This window comes from Prionailurus viverrinus, chromosome B3 (assembly GCF_022837055.1).
Source record: "Prionailurus viverrinus isolate Anna chromosome B3, UM_Priviv_1.0, whole genome shotgun sequence".
Lineage (NCBI taxonomy): Eukaryota > Metazoa > Chordata > Mammalia > Carnivora > Felidae > Prionailurus > Prionailurus viverrinus.
The window spans coordinates 36074317-36099966 of NC_062566.1; the positions used below are offsets into that span (position 1 = coordinate 36074317).

At 38.4% G+C, this 25650-nt stretch overlaps 2 protein-coding genes across 3 annotated transcripts in view; one reads left to right on the forward strand and one right to left on the reverse strand.

Moving 5' to 3' along the window:
- Nucleotides 1-11104, reverse strand: part of TRIP4 (thyroid hormone receptor interactor 4) — a 67064-nt gene extending 55960 nt beyond the window's left edge. The window contains exons 1-3 of the mRNA XM_047862938.1: nt 10953-11104; nt 7490-7659; nt 6010-6143 (exon numbers count right to left, since the gene is read on the reverse strand). Coding sequence (XP_047718894.1) covers nt 6010-6143; nt 7490-7659; nt 10953-11053 — 405 coding nt within the window. The 5' untranslated portion in view covers nt 11054-11104. The remainder of the gene's footprint in view (nt 1-6009; nt 6144-7489; nt 7660-10952) is intronic.
- Nucleotides 11105-11216: 112 nt separating this feature from the next.
- Nucleotides 11217-24537, forward strand: PCLAF (PCNA clamp associated factor). Of its 2 annotated transcripts, none has more exons than XM_047864461.1 (5): nt 11217-11275; nt 16459-16827; nt 17133-17213; nt 19030-19192; nt 23521-24537. In XM_047864461.1, the coding sequence occupies exons 2-5, from the start codon at nt 16782-16784 to the stop codon at nt 23564-23566; spliced, it is 336 nt and encodes a 111-aa protein (XP_047720417.1). In that variant the 5' UTR covers nt 11217-11275; nt 16459-16781; the 3' UTR covers nt 23567-24537. The 2 variants fall into 2 exon arrangements, with proteins under 2 accessions (XP_047720417.1, XP_047720419.1); XM_047864463.1 differs by lacking the exon at nt 11217-11275 and adding an exon at nt 22732-22769 and having other exon boundaries at nt 16438-16827.
- The last annotated feature ends 1113 nt before the right edge of the window (nt 24538-25650 follow it).

Consider the following 25650-nt stretch of genomic DNA (forward strand, 5'->3'; position numbering starts at 1 on the left):
AGATACCACAAACGAAAAACACAGACCAGCAGATATCTACAACACATATAATAAAAAAATAGTACATAAGGGGCATCTTGGTGACTCAGTTGGTTAAGTGCCTGATTCTTGATCTCAGCTCAGGTCATGATCTCACAGTTGGTGGGATCAAGCCCCGAGTCGGGCTCTGTGCTGACAGTGAGGAGCCTGCTTGAGATTCATTCATTCTCTCTCTCTCTCAAAATAAATAAATTAAAAAAAAAAAATCTATGTATTAAAGTATTATATAGAATAAAGAACTCCCATAAAACAATTTGAAAAAGACCATCAACTCAACAGAAAAGCAGATCAAGAATATGAATAAGTAGTTCATGACAATCCAAAAGGCCAAAAAAAAATGGAAATCAAAAACAAATCAACAAACTATTCAAATGACAGAGCCTCTATTTAGAATTCATGTGTGTGGAAAGCAAAATTAAATACTATTTCTTATACTTAAAATGGGCAAAACTTGGGGCACCTGGCTAGTCAACACCTCAGTCAATAGAGTATGTGACTCATGATCTCGGAGTTTTAAGATCAAGCCTCACTTTGGGTATACCGATTACTTAAAAAATAAATAAATAAAAACAAGAATTTTAAAAAGGGCAAAACTTTAAAGGCCTCACAATATTAAACACTGGCAAAGAAGGAGAAAAGAGAAATTGCTTACCTTGATAGTAGGAGGATGAAATTGTTACAACTACTTTAGAAATTAACTGGGAGCACCTGGGTGGCTCAGTCAGTTAAGCATCCGACTTCAGCTCAGGTCATGATCTCTTCATTCAGAGTTCAAGCCCCACATTGGGCTCTGTGCTGACAGCTCAGAGCCTGGAGCCTATTTCAGATTCTGTGTCTCGCTCTCTCTCTCTCTCTGCTCTCCCCCACTCATGGTACCTTTTCCTCCCTCTCTCCCTCTCTCTCAAAAATAAACACTAGGGGCGCCTGGGTGGCTGAGTTGGTTAAGCGTCTGACTTCAGCTCAGGTCATGATCTGTTGGTTCGTGAGTTTGAGCCCTGCATCGGGCTCTGTGTTGATAGCTCAGAGCCTGGAGCCTGCCTCAGATTCTGTGTCTCCCTTTCTCTCTATCCCTCCCCTGCTCCCTCTCTCAAGAATAAACAAACATTAAAAAAATTCAAAATAAATAAATAAGTATTTTTTAAAAACTTTTAAAAATAATTTAAAAAATTGGTAGTTTCAATAAAAGAAAAATTAACAAAGCCTATACCCAGTAATTCTAGTAACAGGTAAATACTAACAATTCTCAAATGTACCTGAAGGAAATACATACAAGAATGTTCACTGCAGTTTTCACAACAGCAAACTATTATAAACAAGATAAAAGTGCATTTATGACTTAATGGAGAAATTGAATCAGTGGAATCTTGAGTTAAGAGAAACAAACCAAATCTATGTATACCACAGATTGCTCTCAAAAAGTTCTAAAAAGCATCTGCAAAATGACATTATGTTATTAGCCTACTTTTTTTTTTTTTAATATTCCATAGTGCAGCCATCCAGGTATGGACTATGGTTATCTTTTTTTAATGTTTATTTATTTATTTTGAGAGAGACAGAGAGAGCATAAGCAGGGGAGGGGCAGAGAGAGAGGGAGAGAGAAAATCCCAAGCAGGCTCTGGGCTTTCAGCACAGAGCCCAAAGCGGGGCTTGATCTCACGAACCCAAGATCATGACCTGAGCCAAAATCAGGTCGGAGGCTTAGCCAACTGAGCCATGCAGGTGCGCCGTCTATTTACTTACATTTTAAAAATGTACTATACTATACTATACTATACTATAATATATTATACTATATGCTGTTAATATATTCCTATATATGAAAAAATAGACTACTGATTTTAAGATTCACACCAAATTCAAGACAGTAATCATCTGTAGGGCAGAAGGAAACAGAACTGTGTATTAGTTTCTCAACCTAAGCACTACTGTTTCTTTTTTGTGGAGGATGCCCTATGGTAAGTAGGGTGTTTAACAGTATCCCTGGCTTCTACTCACTATATGGCAGTAGTACCCCTTTGCCCCATGCTGTGCCAGCCAAAATGCTGCCAGACACATTTCCTGGGGGGGCAAAATCAAGAACCACTGGGTAGAAAGAACAAAGAGAATTTCAACATTCTTAGTAAGGGTCCATTTATTTTATGTAATCTCTATGCCCAATATGGGGCTCGAACTCACAACCCGGAGATCAAGAGCTGCATGCTCTACTGACTGAGCAAGCCAGGCACCCCTCATTCATTCATTCATTCATTCATTCATTCATTTTTATCTTTTTTTTTTTTTTTTTAATTTTTTTTTTTTCAATGTTTATTTATTTTGGGGACAGAGAGAGACAGAGCATGAACGGGCGAGGGGCAGAGAGAGAGGGAGACACAGAATCGGAAACAGGCTCCAGGCTCTGAGCCATCAGCCCAGAGCCCGACGCGGGGCTCGAACTCACGGACCGCGAGATCATGACCTGGCTGAAGTCGGACGCTTAACCAACTGCGCCACCCAGGCGCCCCCATCATTTTTAAAGAAAAGACCTGGGGCCCCTGGGTGGCCCAGTTGGTTAAGCATTCGATCCTTGATTTCAGCCCAGTCATATCTCATGGATTTTGAGTTCAAGCTCCTAGTTGGGCTCTGCACTGACAGCACGGAGCCTGCTTGGGATTCTCTTTCCTTCTCTATCTGCCCCTCCCCTGCACACATGCTCGCTTGCTCTCTCTCTCTCTCTCTCTCTCTCTCTCTCAAAATAAATAAATAAACTTTAAAAAAAAAAGGAAAAAGAAAAGACCCGAAGCAAATATAAAAAATGTTATGAATTGGGGTACCTGGGTGGCACAGTCGGTTAAGCACCCGACTTTGGCTCAGATCATGATCTCAAAGTTCACAAGTTCGAGCCCCATGTCAGGCTCTCTGCTGACAGCATGGAGCCTGTTTTGTATTCTCTGTATCCCTCTTTCTGCTCCTCCCCTGCTCACACACTCTCTCAAAACTAAATAAACATTTAAAAAATTAAAAAAAAAAAAAAAAAGGAAATTCTGTCATATGCTACAACATAAATGAGCCTTGAGAACATTATGTTAAATGAAATAACCCAGGCACAAAAAGACAAATACTGCTTGATTCCATTTAGATGTAAAGCAAATTCACAGAAACAGGAAGTAGAATGGTAGTTGACAGGGACTGGCAGCAAGAGAAATGGAGAGCTATTTAACTGGTACAGAGTTTCAGCTTTACAAGATGAAAAAGTTCTGGAGATCTATTGCACAATATGAAAATACTTTTAGCACTACTAAAGTATACATTTAAAAAACTAAGATGGTTAAAAAACTTATCAAATTGTATATCTTAAATATGTACAATTACATATGTATTTAATTACACCTCAATGAAGCTGGTTTTTAGGAAGACTATTCTTGTTCATTGTAAAAAAGTAAAAAAAAATAGAAAATATAGTATAAAGAGGAAAATAGAGTATAAAGAGGAAAAATTAAAACATTTATTGTCATAACACCTGAAGAAACACCATTTTTAACACTTTCCTTCAGTCTTTCTATGTGTGTGCATGTGAAAATGTTTGTGTGTGTATAGAGTAAGTTTTTTTTTTGTTTTTTGTGAGAGAAAGCACATGCATGAGCAGGAAAGGTGAAGAAGGAGAGAGAAAGAGAGAATCCCAAGCAGGCTCCACCCTCAGCTTGCAGCTGGACTCAGAGCTTGATCCCACCAACTGTGAGATCACGACCTAAGCTGAAATCAAGAGTTGACTACTCAACTAAGCCACCCAGGTGCTCCAAGTATTTTTTAAAGGCAAAAAATCAATTTTAAAAAAACTTAAAAAGACCTTTTTTTAATGTTTTATTTATTTTTGAGAGAGAGAGCAGGAGCAGGAGAGGGGCAGAGAGAGAGGGAGACACAGAATTTGAAGCAGGCTTCAGGCTCCAAGCTGTCAGCACAGAACCCAATGTGGGGCTCAAACCCACTAACCATGAGATCACTACCTGAGCCGAATGAAGCCTGGAGCCTGCTTCAGATTCTCCCTCTCTCTCTGCCCTTCTGCCACTCATGCTGGCTCTCTCTGTCTCTCTCTCTAAAATAAGTAAACATTAAAAAAAATTTTTTTAAACACAAAAAAATCAAACCTACGTATTTCGTTCACACATTTGTCACTCAATATTTTATGACAAATGTTTTCCCAAATGATATATTCTGGTGAACAATTTTATTAGTTGAATGATATTCCATCAAATGAGGGAAGTATAATTTTAGTCTTTCTCTTACTGCTAAACAGATCAGTTCACATTTTCAATAGTTCTTTTGTGTGCAATTCTGATTACTTTCTTATGTCAAATTTCTGAGTCATATTAACAAGTCAAAAAGATAGGAACATTTCTGGTTCTTGATGTATGCTACCAAACTGTTCCCCAAAGAGTTTAAACCAATTAACATTGCCACCAGTAGTGTACAGGGGCTCTTGTTTTAATACAACTTCACCATCACTGAGTATTCTATTTTTAAAATCTTTAGCAATTTAAAATCATAGGCGGGGTGCCTGGGTAGCTCATTGGGTTGAGTATATGACTTGGGCTCGGGTCATGATCTCATGGTTCCTAAGTCTGATCCTCACAATGGGCTCTGTGCTAATAGCTCAGAGCCTGGATTGGATTCTGTGTCTCCCTTTCTCTCTGCCCCTCCCCCACTTGTGCTCTGTCTCTTTCACAAAAATAAACATTAAAAAAATTTTTTTTAATTATAGGCAATACCTCAGGGATTTAATATGTGTTTATTGATTACTAGTGATCAATACAATCAATACACATTAATACACAAACTACCATGGTTTGCTTAGGACTTAGGAAAATCCCAGAATACTGGACTTACAGTGCTAAAACTGATAAAGTCCCAGGCAATTAGGGTGACAAACTGGTAAAGTTAAACATCTTTTAATGTTTATCGGTCATTTGTGTTTTTCTTTTGCTTACAAGGCTTCTTTGCTCATTTTATTCCACTTGGGAAAAAGCTTAAGTCTCTCTTTTTTTTTTCCCCTTGAACTTAACATTATTTTGCAAACACTTTTCCATGCTTTATTGCATGGTCATCACACTCAGAATTTTTTGATCACCTATCTGCCATCTCAGCATAATTAACTATTCCCTTATGTTGGGAAATTTAGTTTCTCAAATTTCCCTGATTATAAATATTTCTGCTTACCTCACAGAGCTATTTTGAGAGCCATGAGAGAATACGAAAAAAACTCTAAACACTAAATGATGATGACGATGGTGCAAGGGCAGATGGCTCAAAGTAGGAACACTCTTCTAATAACAGCTATAATTGTGCATTTTTTTATTAAAAACCCACCCACACAAAATGCTGAAAATGAAGCCCTGGTGCACTTCATCAAATATTTTCCATTATATATATTATATATATGTGTAAGATATATATATATATATATATATATATATATATAAGTATATATATGTAAGATATATATATACATGTACATATGTATATCTTTCTCAATCTCATTTCTAACCAAGATGTCCTTATAATAATTATTTAATCAGGATGCCAGGGGCACCTGGGTGGCTCAGTCGGGTAGGCATCCAGCTTCAGCCCAGGTCATGATCCTGCACTTCATGGGTTCAAGCCCCACATCAGGCTTTGTGCTGACAGCTTCGAGCCTGGAGCCTGCTTCAGATTCTCTGTCTCCCTCTCTCTCTGCCCCTTCCCCGCATGCACTCTGTCTCTCTGTCTCCCAAAAATAAATAAATATTTAAAAAAATTTTTTTTTAAAAATCAGGCTGCCAAAAAAATCTACCATATAGAAAGTAATGTATCATCATTATCACTTTTTATCCATAAAATTCATGCATTTGTTGAATAATTGCCACTCTAGAACAATTTGCACACTTTGCTCTCTGAAATGTATCAGTCACTTCCTCTTTTTCATACAGCTAGGAAATGATTCATTCTATAAGCACTCACCTTGGCCAAATCAAAAGGTGTTTTGACCTCCGTGGTTGTGTCAGGTTCAGCAAATGCAGGAACTTCCTGTCTATTTCTGCCTTTCCTCCTACTCCTCTTTAGCTGGTCTCCTGATCTCTGCCCATCCAACATTTCTTTAAAAGAAAAAAAAAATTATACATACACGTATATAGATTGATAATAATGGGATTCATTGGTGAACTGATAGGTAATAAACAGAAGGTGATGCTGAATATTTAAAGTGAAGATATGCAGTCAGGAAGGTTTTTACATTAGCTTTTCCTCTCAAACCAGAATTAAATATAAACCATAATTTTCAAGATAGTCAGTGGTACAGACTACTGGCTGGGATTAAGAAAGTAAATTAAAATCTGCTACTTTATTTTATTTTTAAAGTTTATTTATTTATTTGAGAGAGAAGAGAGGGAGGGAGGGACTGGCAGAGAGAGAGAAAGGGAGGGGGGGGAGGGGGAGGGAGGAAAGAAGAGATAAAATTCCAAGCAGGCTCCATGCTGTCAGTGCAGAGCCTAACATGGGGCTCAATCTCACAAACCATGAGATCGTGACCTGAGCCAAAGCCAAGAGTCAGATATTTAACTGGCTGAGCCACCCAGGTGACCCTAAAATCTGATATATTTTAGATTATATAATAATAATGACTTAGATTATTTAATTTGGTGTTTATCTTTCATATCTTTTAACTAAATAGTTACTTCTAAATGCTATTCATACTAAAGTTGGTCAACATTTACTTTCATCCAGGTATACAGATAACTAAAATCTTTAAAAAATTTTTTCCCAATGTTTATTTGTTTTGAGAGAGTCACAGAGAGTGAGTGGGGGAGGGGCAGACAGAGAGGAGACAGAATCCAAAGCAGGTTCCAGACTCTGAGCTGTCAGCACAGAGCCTGATGCAGGGTTCGAACTCAGGAACTGTGAGATCATGACCTGAATGGAAGTCGGATGCTTAACTGACTGAGACACCCAGGTACTCCTGAAAATTGTTTTTTTAAAACATGGATAAATTTTTCAAACTATTCTGAAACCACATTTTTATCTGCAAACAGGTATTCTTGTGATATTTTCTAAGTTGAAAAAGTCTCAACAAAACAGTATTGATTCCAGTTTGAGTAGAACTGAAAAATACGGATACATATGATTCTGCTTAAGTTAGCTGTGAGGAAATAGCAGTTACAGAAAATATGAGGTTCTATAAACCAGCCCATTACTTAATTATATTAACTTACCATCTTTTTCTCTAAATTTTTTTTTTAATGTTTATTTATTTTTGAGAGAGAGACAGACAGACTGAAAGCAGGGGAGGGGCAGAGAGAGAAGGAGACACAGAATCTGAAGCAGCTCCAGGCTCTGAGCTGTCACCACAGAACCCAATGCAGGGCTTGAACTCAGGAACCATGAGATCATGCCTGAGCTGAAGTCAGACGTTCAACCAACTGAGCCACCCAGGTGCCCCACTTACCATCTTTTTTGAAGGACTGCTGCAGAGCATCAGAACTCAACTCCTGATCATTCTTTTGCCATTTGGTTATAAGCTCCTCTATGAATTGACCTTTCTTGTCCTCATTTCCCTGAAGGAGGTCAGTGACATATTCTCGTATCTCTTCAGCACTCTCAATTGACAAAACATACCTCAGGAAGCAAAAATAGAAGTTGTTGAAACAAGACTGCTTATACTATGTCTTTCAATAATCACAACATAAACTGACGTAGTACAAACTATTCATTAATCCATTAAAGTGTTTACGATTTTTTTAAATGTTTTATTTATTTTGCGGGGGGGAGACACACACACACACACACACACACACACACACACACACACACACAGTAAGTGGGGGAGGGGCAGAGAGAGAGGGAGACACAGAATCCCCAAAGCAGGCTCTAGGCTGTCATCACAGAGCCCGACACAGAGCTCAAACCCATGAACTGTGAGATCACGACCTGAGCCAAAGTCAGATGCTCAACCGACTGAGCTACTGAAGTGTTTACTTTAAGCCAAATTCTATGCTAGGTGCTAGGGATATAAGTTTGATTAGACAAAGATCCTGACAACACCTTGTTCATAATAAAACCTTTATGTAACCCTCTTGTTGGAAGAATTAAATTACTGTTTTGAAGATAGGCTTGTGGAGCTGTCCTTAACATAGGAATACTTCCTATAACTACATATCTGCAGTCATATTTTCCGAGGAATACAAATCACTTAATCTCTATATTATAAAACCTAAAATTTATTTTGCTAAAAATATGAGTACATAGAACAATCTAAACAGTTGTTGATTTAATATTCTCAAAAATTATATATCAAGATTGGTATCACATCGTAATGAGCAGATCTATCTTAAGGAAATGTTATAAAGGTTCCTAAAAGTGAAATGGGGTAATAGTTCAAGTCAGTACAACTTGTTTAAAAATTGACAGGCCAATATATTTGAAGTGCCTTAAAAATAATCCGGTAATTCCATTTATAAGACTTTATAAGACATAAGAGACAGGAAATTTTATGCAAAAGGTAACTGCCTCACTGTTTGAATTAATGAAAAACTAGAAGCTATTTAAAACATCTATTGATGGAAAAGGGACTAATGAATTCAAGTTTTTGGACTTTCAAAAATGTAATATGCTACCACTAAATGTGAAAGTTTTGAATAATTATTATTCTGAGAAAATGCCCTCCTATAATGGTAAATGAAATAATAGGATAGAGTGCAGAGCATATGATTCCATTTGCTATAAAAGCAATGTGTATACACATACACATGTGTAGAAAAAAGGCCAGAGCTTATACCCCCAAATAATTACCACTATGGTCAATTAACAAGAGTTTATTTTTCTTTTCTTTTTTCCCCTACGTTTTGAAAATGTATTACAATATGCATAAGAAAAAAACACGAAGAGTGAAACAAATGATAATCTCTGGATTGTGGTATTATGGTTAATTTTGGTTTCCTTCTTTATCTTTTTTCTGATTTTTTAAGATTTCTACAGTGAATATGTTACACCATCAGAAAAGAATTTTAAAAAATAACTTGTAAATTAAGATATCAGACCATGAAAGCATTATAAGATCTGAATAAATTGTAATTCAGATATACTGGTATGGGATATAAGAAAAATTATAATAATGCTGTATCATTAAAAAAAAATCATGAGATTTTGCCATCACCAGTAGCATATGTACTAGGTTATTTTCTTAATGTGGTGGGTGCATTTGCAGTGCTATGATCTATAGGTGAATAAACCTGTGCCATTGGGCATCATTAAGAGCATCTTCTAATCCATCACAGATTAAAAAAGAAAAGACCACTGTTTTTCAGGACTTTTACAGTTTAATCAACTTGATCCCCAAAGTTAGCATCCCATCAAAAGATTAATTGCTATTGAGTTCTTACAAAAGGATGGCAAGAAACCTCAGGGGATCATTTAACTCTGGTATTCAAATTACCAGGGAAGGATTTATGGAGTTCCAGTAACATTTGAATAAATGTCATTTTAACTATTTAACAAAGTAAAATAAGGAACAACATACATCTAAATGTGTTATATAACAAATCTTTCAAAACAGAATCATCCAAAACATGAGCCAATGCAGATTGTAGAACAGTTTATTTTGCTAAACCTGTGTACAAATCTTAATGTTCCATAAGTGAATCACTGATTAGGAAGTTAACAGTTCTGTGCTGTCTGTAAAAATTCAGGCCATTCATGCCAAATTGTTCAAGTTAGCACACTAGTATAGTACACCTGAGTAATTCTCAGTAAAATGCCAGGCAAGACACAGCAAATGTACACAAAAATGCTTTCAACATGGCATCATACCCTGTTGTGCAATAACTATAAAAACCTAGTAAGTGAAATGAGTTCAAATAGTATTATATTATTGTTAGCCAAGAAGTGGCTGTGCTGACAGCACCGAGCCAGCACAAATTGTCTCTCTCCCTCTCTTTTTGCTCCTCCTTCCCTCTCTCTCAAAATAAATAAATAAACTTAAAAAAAAAAAAAACTTTCAGGTTCCTTGATCAAGCCCAACTATTAAAGAAGTTTCCCCCTCTGCCTGAACACTGCACTTCCACCTACCCACCCTTTAGTCTTCAGGTGAAAGTGATTCCTTGAAGTAAACCTTTCAAGTTTCTCAAATCTTAGTGGGAATCCTTTACTCCGTGCTCCCACAACACCCTACATTTCCCCCAGTCAGCACTCCTCAACCACGCGGAACCCAATGGTCTCAAGAGCCTTTATGGCCACAGCATGTTATGCAGCAGAGCAACAAATATGTTAAATCAATTGAAAGAAAAAATACTAAATTATGTCAGGATCTCCATTTTATAGGAATCAAAGTATTAAAGATAAACTCTGCTCAGTATTCAGTTTACACATGAGGAAATTAAGGTACAGAGAGGAAAATTAGGTAGCCCAATATTAAAAAAAAAAAAAAAGTTGCCCAAGATTCCAAAAGTGGTAAATGACAACAGAAAATAGAACCTGGGACTCCTCAGTCAGGAGCTATTTGCACCTTACTTCAGCCACCTCCATTTAAAGTCCAGGTCCTATTTAATATTAAACACCACGCAGATCGGGCAAACTCAAATGCTCAGAGTAAGGAATTTTTGCAAAGATAATTTGGCTTGGCCCTTCTCTGCAGAATCTATCAGGAAATTGGCTCCAGGGACAGTCTTACAGGTTTAGTTATCAGAGATCTGGAGTTTTCCTAAGAAAAAAGGCCCCACCGACCGATTGTGGAGCCTGACACCCTGTCCCAGAAGCTGCAGTGTAAAGCCGGAGGTCAAATTCGGCGCCTAGAGTCCCACAGCAGCCCTTCTATATTTCTTCACTCTCATCAACTTTTTAGTCTTCCCCTCTTCCCCTTTCAGCCAGTGCACATCCCAGAGGTCCTTCCCGCCTCAGACCCCAACCAGTCTCACTGCATGATCTCCTCGCTGACATCCAGGCCGAAAGTTTTCCTTAACTGCTGGGTACACCAGCCCACCAGCTGCTCCCGGGACGCCGCCCCAGCCACCGCCATTTTTCCCAGCCGGAACCAGCTGGGCTCCAACAGCCCTAAGTCCTGCGCTGGACTAGTCCCCTTCGCAACACCACCTCGTTCGCGCGGGTTCCGCCAGCCTGCACCGCCCCTCGCGGTTGTACCGCCCCAGCACAGATCCCTCCCACCTGTGCCGCCTCCTCCCCACTTCTCGGTGTGTTTATGCTGGAACCAGAGCTAATCTGCGCCTGATTTTTCTGCATGGTAAGATGTAGGACTCGAGAATCAGGAATTCGGTTGAGAAGACAGTGTAATTACCTATAAAAACTATAGTCGAGGAAAAGATAAATCAAAACTGTAATCTGAGAGGCCAGCTTTTAACTTGTTCTGGTTTTGAGGCCCCTGGGTAAGGTTTAGTGGGTTAAGCATGGGACTCTTGATTCCTTCTCAAATCATGATCTCCGAGTTCCTGCGATTCAGCCGGCTCTAGGGCTCTTCTCTGGCAGGTCGGGACCTGCTTGGGATTCTCTGACTCTCCCCTGCTTCATGCACTCTTGCTCGTTCACGCCCTCTCTGTCTCTCAAAATAAACTAACTTAAAAAAAAAAATTGCTCTAGTTTATGTAAAACATTTAAAATAGCACTTGCAAGCTAGAATAACTGCTTCAGGGATTTGCTTTGGTGGTCGTGGTATTATTAATACTCTGCATAGTCTGGGGCGCCTGGGTGGCGCAGTCGGTTAAGCGTCCGACTTCAGCTCAGGTCATGATCTCGCAGTCCGGGAGTTCGAGCCCCGCGTCAGGCTCTGGGCTGATGGCCCGGAGCCTGGAGCCTGTTTCAGATTCTGTGTCTCCCTCTCTCTCTACCCCTCCCCCGTTCATGCTCTGTCTCTCTCTGTCCCAAAAATAAATAAATGTTGAAAAAAAAATACTCTGTATGGTCTAATACTAGGTTCACGCTGCAAGAACCTTTTTCTATTTAATTTTTTTGAGCCAGGTCTTTTCCAGGAGGGCCAAAACAAGTCAGGAAGCTCCAGGAGGAAAAACTTGTAATATAACAGGTGTTATGATTTGTCTTTAAAGAACTTTGACATAAATTCTGAGTGATTTTTTTTTAATTTATGTAATACTTTTTTAGGGGCAACAATGACTTCTCTTTTTAAGTTTTGTGTTTAATTACAGTTAACATACAGTTATATTAGTTTCTGATGTACAATATAGTGATTTAACACTTCCGTCTAACACCTGGTGCTCATCACAAGTGCATTCCTTTTTTTAAATTTATTTAATATGAAATTTGTTGTCAAATTGGTTTCTATACAACACCCAGTGCTCATCCCAACAGGTGCCCTCCTCGGTGCCCACCACCCACTTTCCCCTCCCTCCACCCCTTATCAGCCCAGTTTTTATTCCCAGTTTTTTTTTTAATTTTTTTTTCAACATTTATTTATTTTTTGGGACAGAGAGCCACAGAGCATGAACGGGGGAGGGGCAGACAGAGAGGGAGACACAGAATCAGAAACAGGCTCCAGGCTCCGAGCCATCAGCCCAGAGCCCGACGCGGGGCTCGAACTCACGGACCGCGAGATCGTGACCTGGCTGAAGTCGGACGCTTAACCGACTGCGCCACCCAGGCGCCCCTATTCCCAGTTTTTTAAGAGTCTTTTATGGTCTGGCTCCCTCCCTAACTTTTTTTTCTCCCTTCCCCTCCCCCATGGTCTTCTGTTAAATTTTTCAGGACAAATGCATTCCTTAATCCCCATCACTTATTTAACCTATTTGCCCACGCTGCAGTGATTTTTAAAGAGTCAAAGGTATTTCAACCCAAGAAGACCAAACTTGCATGTGTGTCAGTACTCTCTACTCCACTGGGACGATGGACTGATGAAAATTTAGCCAGACTATACTGGAGAGCTTTTTTTTTTTTTTTTCAACGTTTATTTATTTTTTTTGGGACAGAGAGAGACAGAGCATGAATGGGAGAGAGGCAGAGAGAGAGGGAGACACAGAATCGGAAACAGGCTCCAGGCTCCGAGCCATCCGCCCAGAGCCTGACGCGGGGCTCGAACTCACGGACCGCGAGATCGTGACCTGGCTGAAGTCGGACGCTTAACCGACTGCGCCACCCAGGCGCCCCTACTGGAGAGCTTTAACGTCCTCTGATATATTTCATCAATATATTTTTTTTTAATATTTTATTTTGTAATTAATCTCTACACCCAATGTGGGGCTGTAACTCAAAACCCTGATATCAAGAGTTGTGCTCCACTGACAGCCCATCAGACGCCCCCATTAATAAATTTAATTGGCTGACTTCGTTTTACATTCGTAGGTTCTTCATTCCCATTAGGCCATCTAGACTGAGCAATTACATGAATTGGTTCCTGCTTCAACTTTTTGTGCTAATGTTTCCATTGATATAAATGATCGAAATCATATAAGTGTATTGATGTACATTGGGTATAGATTGTCTTTGTTATTAATGGAAAATATATGATTTTCTAGCTTAAAAAAACCCAAATTCTCTGTGAATATTTATTAACAGTGGATACAAATTTTGTTTCTTCATAAAAATCTTCTACATTTTCTATATCTGTTCAGTTCCCATAATTTAAATGTTAACCTCTTGGGGTGCCTAGTGGCTCAGTCAGGTCCGACTCTTGATTTCTGCTCAGGTCATGATCTCAGGGTTCCTGAGGTCAAGCACCACATCCACTGACAGCAAGAAGCCTGCTTAGAATTCTTTTTCCCTCTCTGTCTGCCCCTTCCCTGCTTGCACTTGCACGCATGCTCTCTAAATTAGTTAATTAATTAACAAACATTTTAAATGTTAATTTCTTGAAGACAGAGACTATGACAGGATTTTTTTTTACAATAGGGCTTAGCACATCATATAAATTATGATGAAATTTTTAGGTCCTCAAGAATAAAGGTATTCTGGAGGCGCCTGGGTGACTCAATTGGTTGAGTGTCCAACTTCAGCTCAGGTCGTGATCTCCCGCTTTGTGAGTTCAAGCCCTGCCTTGGGGTTGCTGATGTCAGCATGTCAGCACAGAGCCCTCTTTGGATCCTCTGTCCTCCTCTCCCTCTGTGCCCCTCCCCTGCTCATGCTCTCTCTTTCAAAAAATAAATAAAACGTTGAAAATTTTTTAAAGAATATGGGGCAGCTAAGTGGGTCACTCAGTTGGTGAAGCATCTGACTTTGGCTCAGGTCATGAGTTCCAGCCCTGCGTCCGGCTCTGTGCTGACAACCCAGAGCCTGGAGCCTGCTTTGGATTCAGTCTCTCCCTCTCTCTCTGCTCCATCCCACTCATGTTCTGTCCCTCTCTCTCAAAAATAAATAAACATTAAAAAAAATTTTTTTTAAGAATAAAGGTATTCTTTTTATTTAAAGCATATGTTAATTATTGCAATCTCTGGTTTGTAATATATGTCATATAATGCAATGCTATTTACAGTGATTATCATTTATGTAAAAAAATTTTTAATGTTTATTTTTGATAGAGACAGAGCACAAGTGGGGAAGGGGGAGAGAGAGAGAGAGAGAGAGAGAGAGAGAGAGAGAGAGAGAGTGAGAGAGTGAGTGAAAGAGAAAGAGAGAATCCAAAGTAGGCTCCAGGCTTAGAGCTGTCAGCACAGAGCCCAAAGAGGGGCTTGAACTCACAAACACTGAGATCATGACCTGAATTGAAGTTAGATACTTAACCAACTGAGCCACCCAGGTGCCTCCATTTTGCCTGAGCAAAGCAAGCACACCTATTTTACATGACTTAAAAGATATTTTTTTTGTATAAGTTTAGGCAGATATTTCATACAAATGTACTACAACTTTTCTTAATTCCCTAGGCCTTTGACATTTTCAAGTTCACACCACATAGTTCTCTGTATTTTATTTAAATAAAGGAAAAGCAAACCTCAAAGGAGAAGCTTTCCTCAAAGTAAACATTTAAATTAAAAACTTTTGCGGGGGGCCTGTGTGGCTCAATATGTTAAGCTTCCAACTTCAGCTCAGGTCATGATCTCGCAGTTGGTGAGTTTGAACCCTGCCTTGGGCTCTGTGCTGACAGCTCAGAGCCTGGGGCCTGCTTTGGCTTCTGTCTGTGTCTCCCTCTCTCTGCCCCTCCCCTGATCACACTGTGTGTGTCTCTTTCAAAAATAAATGTTAAAAATATTTTTTAAAAGAATATCTGCTAGAGATCACTGCTTGTTTCCTAATTTTTTACCTTAATACGTTTTCTTCCCTATTATTAAAAGACAAACATATAAACATAGCTATGGTAATAAACTGCTCATGTGTGCAAAGGTATATTTGCAATTATTTCTGGCCACTTACTTGGCATCTGAACTATGAGAAAGACCAGCAGATTCTCTATGCTGTTCTAATCTCTGCAGGGACCTAGGAAATGAGTTTGAATTAAGTAATTCAGGCCTTTGTAGAAGCCACTTTAACTGAAAAAGAAATAATGTGCATTCAAGAACGATTATGTATTGAGAGGTGTGTGATGACAAAGAAGAAAGTAATACCCTGAGGCTTGTTGATTTTTCTGGTAGGAATTCTAATGTAGTCTTAGACTCCAAGGTTTTTAGACAAAGCTACAGGTTATTTCCAATATATTTCCTGCTATTATAATATAATTAGTTAATTAATTGAATTATAATGTGATTAATGTAATTGTAATATAATATATAATTTCACCTGTTGTCTAGATCTTTTAAGATTCTTTAATTCTAAAACACAAAGTGGTTGTTGATTCTGTTGAAGTACTGACTAGCCTATTTTCTGAAAGTTCAAGCATAATTTATTGGAGAGAATTAATGCCGTGCATACACTTTTAGGATTGCCTTTCAAGTGAGCATTTAACAAAATACATCCCAAGGCAAGCTCATCTGATCATGTTTTATGCATGGTTTTCAGAGAGTGAAAATCACTCCCCAGGGGTATTGTAATTAGAAGATAAGCATAGGGATAGAAAATAGTGTTGAGTTCCTATTCTAGATTCATAATCACTGTATGCCAGGGATGTACCCTTAGCACATTTGGCAAATTTTTAAGGAACTTTGAGACCATTTGGATCTTGGGAAGACGTTTCATTAATTTGTTCTTTTTTATGTGTGTATATATATATATACAATTTACTCCGTTTTTTTTTCTTTAGTTACAAGTTACCATACGGACTAAAAACGTAGAAAAGCCTCATAAATACCTTCCTTTTCTAAAATTCCATAGAATTGTTTTGTTATGGACCCGGCAGAAAGAGTTCGTCTGAGGGTTTTTTTGTTTTTTTTTTTAAGTTCTTTATTTTGATTTTCATTAAAAAATCCGCTTCATTTCAAGTTTCTCTTCCTGGAGTAATTACATGGATTTCACCCTGTGGTAACTTTTGAAGAAATGTAAGTCGCTGTCTTTCCTGGGTCTTCTTTTCTAAGCAGGTCCATTTCCCTTACTCAGAATCTTAGCACTCACTCTTGGGGCGCCCCGAAAAAGCACCTTGGCACCTCCCACTTGGGGCGGGAACGAATCACAAGGTTCTGCAAAGTTGATGGACGGGACGGTACTGAGCCAAGCCTCGTTGCTGTCATCGCTGGACACTGGCGATTGGTTGCGGGGGTACGGCGCGGAACCAATGGGAGCGGCTTCCCGGGAGAGTCCGTGGAGCGCGCGGGAAAGAGACCAATATAAACTGTGGCGGGAGATTCGTTTTCGGGTCCTTGTCCCGTTAAACACCCTCGGTTGGGAAGTCATTGATTGCTCCCCTCTCCTCGCGTTTGAATATGGTGCGGACTAAAGCGGACAGTGTCCCAGGCACCTACAGAAAAGGTGAGGAGGTTGAGCAAGGCAGTGGGGGGCAGGGGGTTCTCCCGGCAGCCCCTCTGCGAGCCGGGGAGGCCAGGGCTCCCCACCGCCCTTTGAGCCAAATGGTCCAGCCGTTCAGGAAGCAGCGGCCTGGCCCCTTTACCAAGAGGGAGGAGCGGCACGGCCAGGGGATGGTTGGCCTGCTGTACTGCATCGCGGGGCTCTCCTCACCGGGTGGCGGGGTCGGGGACCGTGGTGAGAACGTGGCACTGAGACTCGGTGTCGGAACCTTACAGCCCTGTTTTGAATGCCTCCTTTCCTCTCCACAGTGGTGGCTTCTCGAGCCCCCAGGAAGGTGCTTGGTTCCTCCACTTCTGCCAGTAATTCCGCACCGCTTTCGTCGAGGAAAGGTAAAAAGCGCCCCTGCAACCCCTGGAGGAACCTTCTCCAAAGAGGATCAGGCCGGGCACCGCAGTTCTCCTGACCTGCAAGCCCCTTGACCCACCTTGGAATTTATTTTCCTGAGATTCTCACACTCGAGTTTCTTTCTTGCCCTCTGATATAGTGAGGGGGCTTTGGCTGCCTGACAGGTTGGGGTAATGGTGGGGGTCACAAGGAAAAGAATCTCAGGCCTCAGGGTTAGGGATGGACACGATTTATCTTCAAACCTGTTTTTCTTTTCTAGTTTAGCGTTTTTATTTTTAATACTGACAGATGTCCTTTTCTTGTAGGAGGCTATTTAAGCTCTCTTTTACTAGATTAAGAATTAATCTAGTAGTTGACCGTGCTAATCAAGTTGTCTGCTTAGCGTAAACGTTTTTGTTTTCATTTCTGCATGTTTTTTTGTTTGTTTTTTGGCATGATGTCTGTGTGTGTGTGTTTTCCAACTGTGCAGCTCCTGATACCGCCTTTGGGACATTAGGAGGGAAAACTTGGCCCGATGAAATAGCTTCACACTACTCCTTCTGTGCAAGGAGAGGTTGAGAAAATACTGTGCCATCTGGTGCCTCATTCCTTTCCTAGGAAGTTGAGCAGTTAGGAAGATTAATTCCACAAGGCCTAGTTAAGAACATACAAGAAAGCACTGTGAAGAACTTCATGGGTTCTTAAGTTAACTTAAACTTCCCCCTGTTCCAAATTAGAAACAACTTACCAAAAAATATATGCATGTGTGTACTAATTTGCTCTCTTTAGATATAAAGGAGCTGTAGGTCAAAAGTATAAAGGTGATGAATTTATTGAGAATATTCCATACCCTGTACCATTAAATTCCAGTTAGGGCTACATCCCATTGTCTGGTCCACTGTTGTATCGCCAGAGTCAACTGAATAGGCCCTTAATGAACTTATGTTAGCCAAATGCACCCCTTAAGGCATTTTAAAGATCTCTATTTTTTTTTAAAGTTTATTTATTTATTTTTGAGGGAGAGAAAGCAGAGGAGGGGCAGAGAGAGAGGGAGAGGGAGAATCCCAAGCAGGCTCCAAACAGTCAGCACAGAGCCAGACCCAGGGATCAGACTCAAACCTGGAGATCATGACCTGAGCTGAAATCAAGAGTCAGACTCTTAATCAACTGAGCCACCCAGGTTCCCTTTTTGTTTTCTTTAACAGGTAGAGTTTGTGACAAATGTGTTTAAAGCAAAAGATCTATGTAGTGACTCAGTAATTTGCTCATCTTGCTATTCTAACCATTACTTCATTAGGAGGCAGAAATTTTTCCTCTATATTACTGTTTTAAAATAATCAGGAATCGGGGCATCTGGTTGGCTCAGTTGGTAGAGCATGTGACTATATCACGGTCATGAGTTCAAGCCCTAGATTGGACGTAGAACTTACTTTAAAAAAATCAGGACTTGGATTTACCTTATGAACTGAAAAGGAGCCAAGAGCTTTGAAAAGTGAAACCTAATTTTGTGGAAACTTTCACACTGCTGTATATTTGTTTTGCCTTTCACAGGTGCTTTAACTAAATGACTTTGTTAAGTAAAATTTTGGTGGTTTACACTACACTGTGCTACCTCATATTAGGAAAAAATGTGTCATGTTTTAATATGACAATCGGTAAGACTATTTGAATAGTTCTTCGTCATCACACATTTTCTAATTATTTTAAGATGAATGTAATACCATATACTCTTTAGATTTGATGTTAAAGAATTGTTTCCCTTTAAGGAATGGCAGTTGTATCCTTAGTTCTTACTTACTTCCATCTGTTTATATTTTATAGTTGAAAATAAGTATGCCGGAGGGAATCCAGTTTGTGTGCGCCCAACTCCCAAGTGGCAAAAAGGAATCGGAGAATTCTTTGGGCTGTCCCCTAAAGATTCTGACAAAGAGAATCGAATTCCTGAAGAAGCAGGAAGCAGTGGCTTAGGAAAAGCAAAAAGAAAGTAAGTTTCACATTCTGGAATATAAAGAAAATACTTATATTCTTTAAAAAAATTTTTTAATGTTTTATTTATTTTTGAGAGAGAGAGACAGAGTGCGAGTGGGGGAGGGGCAGGGAGCGAGGGAGACAACGGAAACTGAAACAGGCTCCAGGCTCTGAGCTGTTAGCACAGAGCCCAACTCAGGGCTCAAACCCATAAACTGTGAGATCATGACCTGAGCGGAAGTTGGATGCTTAACCGACTGAGTCACCCACGTGCCTGAAAATACTTATATTCTTGAAAATAAAAGACAAGTGGAAATTGAGTAACTTTGAAGTTTCTCCCTGAACAGATAAGAAAACACAAACCAGAGGTTTTTTCAAACTTGTACTACTCTCTTATTCTAAGTCACTCCCGAATTTCAAACATCAGTGAAAGGTATTATTTTTACTCCTTTCAGTCACCCAAAGAGGATCAGTTCCCAATCAGATGATAAGAGCTATATTATTAACCATGAACTTCCTGTCTTTATTCTTTAATTTTTACTGTCTATTTTTTATAATCTTTTTTCAAAAAAGAAATTTCTATGTTGGTTTATCTAGCATCAATTCTATTATGTCCACACCTCAAAAAACTACTAGTTCAGCCTCTACAAGAAATAAATAACCAATGTAGAAAGGTTAGAAAATCCAGAAATTTTCATCACTTAGAAAATCACAACTAACACCATGGTGTATTTTCTTTCCAACTTCTCTAAAAATACATAAAAATACTTTAAAAATAAAACAAGGTGGGAATAAAACTGCATGCATACAAAGTTGAGTGTACACGCTTTTTAAAGAAGATTATTAAATCATGCTTTTTAAACCTTTAATGTCAGGAATATGCTCATGACAGAGGTTAAGCAAAAATTCAGCACTCAAAAATACAATTTTTATGCTGTAAAAACATACCAAGTATCAGCGATTATTTCTGGGTAAAAACCTCTCCTCCTACTCATTCAGTGCTACCAACTTTCAACAACAAACATACTTCTAAGAATTGGGACAAAAATAATGCTACTTGAAAAAAAAAAAAAGGCCAAGGAAAGCTGCTTTGTAAAAAATAGACATAAATAATAGGATCCAGGCTCTTTAAGCAATTTGGAAAAGTTGTGGTTCAAACACAAATTATTTGACTGGAGGTATGGGGAATGGTGAGCATGGGTGGCCACATGGTGCCATATCACTGTCATTATGCCCCTCAATTTACGACCCTGCTAGCTCTCTCTCCTGTACCAGCCAGGAGCCTGTGATCCTCCAGCACACCAAGCAGCAAGTGTGACCCAGGGCACAGTGACCAACGTGGGCAAGAGAATGGTGGCCATGCTCAGTCTGGGACTGCTGCTTCTGGCACTGTTCTATTGACACAGATTTATTCACGCATTCCTTTAACTAGTATACCAGGTCCTCTGTCTGAGCCCACAATGTCCACCTGTGCCCTGCAGTTAGCAGCCATTTTCCTTGTGGTCTTGCTTGCTTTTCTATATTTCTACTCTTAGACCCAGGCCAAAGAACTCTATTGTTCACTATTGCATATTCTAAAGCCCAATCCATATGGCGACTAGAAGTCCAATGTGACAAGGAAAACACAGGTCTTCATCAGATCTACTAATTCCACTCTTTATTATGTGAGTCCCCAATTGGACTGACTTACAGAGCATCTGAAGGATTTCACCAGATAACAAATGCTAATATTAAATCTGCTGGGAGTTTCACGTACAAGACTGAAGAGAGACAAACATTGAAAATTAATGATGTGACCAGGGGCACCTGGCTAGCTCCAACTTCAACTCAGGTCATGATCTCACGGTTCGTGAGTTTGAGCCCCATGTCTGGCTCTGTGCTGACAGCTCAGAGGCTGTAGCCTGCTTTGGATTCTGTGTCTTCCTCTCTCTGCTCCTCCCTTGCTCAAGCTCTGTCTTTGTCTCTCAAAAATGAATAAACATTAAAAAAAATTTTTTTTAAAGAAATAGACACTCCATGAAATTTTTGGTTCACGTTTTCACACACTGATGCTTAAATGTTACAGTATCCAATATGGCCATAATAGGCTTAAGAAGTGTTAAATCGGGGTGCCTGGGTGGCTCAGTTGGTTGAGCGACCGACTTTGGCTCAGGTCATGATCTCACAGTTTGTCAGTTCGAGCCCTGCATTGGGCTCTGTGCTGACAGCTCAGAGCCTGGAGCCTGCTTCTGATTCTGTCTCCCTCTCTCTGTCCCTCCCCCACTCATGCTCTGTCTGTCTCTCTCTGTCTCAGAAATAAATAAACATTAAAAAAAAAAAAAAAAGAAAGAAGTGTTAAATCAAGTTAAACCATCTCTATTTATTTATTTATTTATTTATTTATTTATTTATTTATGTATTTATGTATTTATGTATGTATTTATTTATTTATTTAGTACAAGTGGGAAAGGGGCAGAGAGAGAGAGAGGAAAAGAGAAAAATCCCAAGTAGGCTCCATGGGGCTCAATGCAGGGCTTATCATGAACCATGATATCCTTACCTGAGTTGAGATCAAGAGTTGGATCCTTAACTGACTAATCCTCCAGGCACCCTAGATTTTTTTTTTTAAGTAATCTCTACACTCAATGTGGGGCTCAAACCTATAATCCTGAGATCGAGAGTCACGGGCTGACTCATCAATGCTCCATGGACTGAACCAACCAGGCACACCTTTTTGGCAATCTTTACACCCAACATGGGGTTCAAACTTAACAACCCTGAAGTCATGAGTTGTATGTTCTTCTGACTGAGCCAGCCAGGCTCCCCTGTTATGAGATATTTAAAAGGAATGTCAAACTGTAGATCAGTAACTAAATTTTGGATTTTAATAGACTTACTTTCATGATCCTGTAAGTTTATTCCAGTTCCCTGTCACTGTTTGGTACCTTGTTCTTTCTCATTCTGATATGACAGGCTAATAGTCAATATTAGGTCCAGAATATATTACAACCCTCTTGAATTATTTGTGACTTCTAAGGAAACAAAATATTTGGCAATGTAGCCAAATATGACTACATTGATCATCATAACAATAAAACCTATATTATAGGCTTTCAATTATATGGAGAAAAATTACACATATATTCTCATAAAGAATTTTGATCCATGGTGTAATAAAATTTGTGACATAAAACTAAGTAATAGAGGTTTATATTATTCCTTTAGGCCCCTTGCTTAGATTTGTTTGTTGAAGAAAGTTGTATCTCTTTATTGATAGTAAATCAATAGATTTACTTTTGATAGTAGATAATAAATTATCAGTTTATCAGAAGGAATTCTGCTATAAACTCCCTAATTTATAATCTGAAACATGGCTACTCCTACGGCTTTATTTTTCTCACAGAGGCAGGGTAAAACTCCTTTCAGTTGCATGGGGGGGGGAATTCAGAATCAAGAAAAACTATCTACTTAACACCTTGAATAGAAAGAACTATGATACATAAAGTACAGCAGGTCCTTGCCAAAAGTATGCTTGGCTTATGATCGTGTTCATTTGTTAACATGATTTACTTCCAGGAAAACACAATGAAGACCTCTTGGTAATCTAATAGTAGGTAAGTCAAAGATAGTCTCATACCAAGTTAGAATACCTTTTTTTTAGCTTCCTTCTTTCACTACCTAGCTCTATGAGCATTTAGGCTTTTGGGATCTAATGTGAAAACTGCTTATTTCAGAATAGATCTCACAGATCTTCATCAGCTCTAAAAAAATTCTGAATTATGGTTAAGTTTTTAATTGACTTTCCTCTATAAAAAGTGTAATGAGTACAAAATGGCTTTGGGGTAATGTAAATTATTTTTCAAAAGCTGCAACTACCATATGCAAACTTAACCAATTTTGAGATTTTTTCCAATTAGGTAATATGTTTATATGGTTCAAAAGGACATACAGTTAAATATGACAACTTCGTATGTTTTCTCTGCTCAAATGGATTGGTTAATTTTTTTGCTTTTTTATTATCACACAGTCCCTACTGTATGAAGGATTGATTATACTGTTTATTAATCCACTTAACCTGTTGCAAGAAGATGCTATAGAATTAGAGATTCCATTTTTAATAAAAATAGCAATATATCCTAAAGGAGAAACACTCATCTGACAAATTAACAAGTAAAATAAAGATTTTGTTGCTCTGGTACTTGGAATTTTTAGGTGTTGGTCAACTAATGGAGTTTAATTTTCTCTCATTTCTGTTCACTTGATGAGACCCATTGCACTATTAAGCTTCATGATTTATATAGGTTGATAACTTTTTTTTTTTAGCAGTTGATATTCAGGTGACTGAGTTCTCTATTCTTTTCACAGAGCACGTCCTTTGCCACCTGATCACACAGATGATGAAAAAGAATAGAACTCTCTTAATTCATCCTTGACTAATGTCTCCTGTTTATTATTCTAGGATGTAAATTTGGATAAATGTATTTGTTCCAATTAGCTTTGTTTAATAGGCATTTAATTTAAAAAATGAGGCTTATATAGAGTTACTCAAAAGCAAGTAATTATGATATTGGAGAATTTGTAAGATTCGTTATTGGTTACTTACCTTGGTATTCAATATAACGCAGTATTTGGTTTCTTTTACCTGTTATTAAGCTTCTTGTTCTTGCTAAAAATTAATCATTGAATGGTGTTCTAATTACAAATCTGCTGTATTTGAGATTTTCTTAGATCTTTGTACTGCTGCCATTTTTATTGGCGTTTGATTATTAGAATGGTGCCGTATTTTTGTTCCTTTTATTTGCTTTAAGAAGCAGAGTTAGATTTTTGCACATTAAAAAAATTCAGTATTAATTAAACTGAACCTAACCCTTTTTAAGAAAGAGGGCCAAAGATGCAATGTTGAAGAAATTTGGATGGCTATGTATCTTCTGCTTAAGAGCAATATGGCCTGAGAATTTAAACAGTTGATAAAGTTTCTAACAACAACAAAGCAGATAAAATAAGAATTTTAGAGTTAGACAGGAAGATTTCATAGACTACATTAAAAGAGAGAAATTTTCCTAGAAATGCATTTGATTCAGTATCATAAAATACAAACTTTTGGGCCTGTACTTTTCAAGTTGGAAATCAATAAAACATAAAAGGCAAATCATGCCATAAATCCAGAGATATGTCTAGAGTCCTTAGAGCTACCATTATATATTTTAAGATAACCAGGGGTATAATTAAAGAGGTGGGTATAATATAACTTAGTAACTGATATTCTTGCTTCCTTATCACACTTTTTGCTTCCTGATATTCTGTTGTCTAAGTTTACCATGTTTTAACAAGTATGTTCTTCTGAAGTTTGTTTTTAATAAATGAATACTTATTTTCACAATAGATTATCCATTTGTGTGCTTCCTAAGATTACCTCCTACTAGATAGATAGTTCTTTGTTTTTCCTTCCAAATACAAATCAGTGCATTGATCTGATTTTTATCAACTTCCGAACTAAGTTTTGATGATTGTAGATTATATTTTTTTGCTTTGTCTTTTAGAGATGGATATTAAACAGAATGTTACCAAATTGAGAGCCAAGTTTTTATCCTTAGTACTTCCTTGATAATTAGTTTTCTTATAAGGAGTAGCTCAAACCAACTCTATCAAAGTCAAGTTTTGATGGATCTGAAATCTGATTTGCTAGTTTTCACTGATGGAGAGAGAAACTTTATGGTGCTGCATGCAATGAAGTCTAATACTGATATGTAATTGTTTCTAAAAAAATTTGACCTAAAGTACCTAGTCTTTCCAAATATACAACATATGATGATGTCTCACTTTAATTAGGCAAAGATTCCATGTAATCTGTTTCATTGTCAAAACTTTTGTGAAATATTGGCAACTTAGCCTCTTCTAAACGTAAGGGAAGTACAGACTCCCTGTTTCCATTGAAAATTGAATCAAAAAATAAAATTTATACATTAAAAAGATAATTAAACTTAAGTTTGTAATTTCATACCCTTCACAAAGTTAATCTGGTTTTCCTCTGGTTTGTTAAAATTATGTTATATTATTTATTTATTGTTAAAAAAATTTTTTTTATTGTTTATTATTCTTGAGAGAGAGACAGAGAGACAGAGAGACAGACAGAGAACAAGCAGGGAAGAGGCAGAGAAAGAGGGAGACACAGAATCTGAAGCAGGCTCCAGGCTCTGAGCACTCAGGACAGAGCCGGATGCAGGGCTCGAACTCACAGACCGTGAGATCATGACCTGAGCTGTAGTCAGCTGCCCAACCGACTGAGCCACCCAGGCACCCCATGGTTTGTTAAAATTATTAATACTAGTGTAAATATCTTTGCCAAACAGTGATTAAAACTACTTTTCTGGGATTTTTGAACATTGTGAGGATCATATGTATTTTGTGTTTATCTAATTTTACAAAGGAAGAGCAATACTGTAGTGAGAGTTGTACAGTGTGCTCAAAGAGTTATTTATGGACAAATGCTTATTT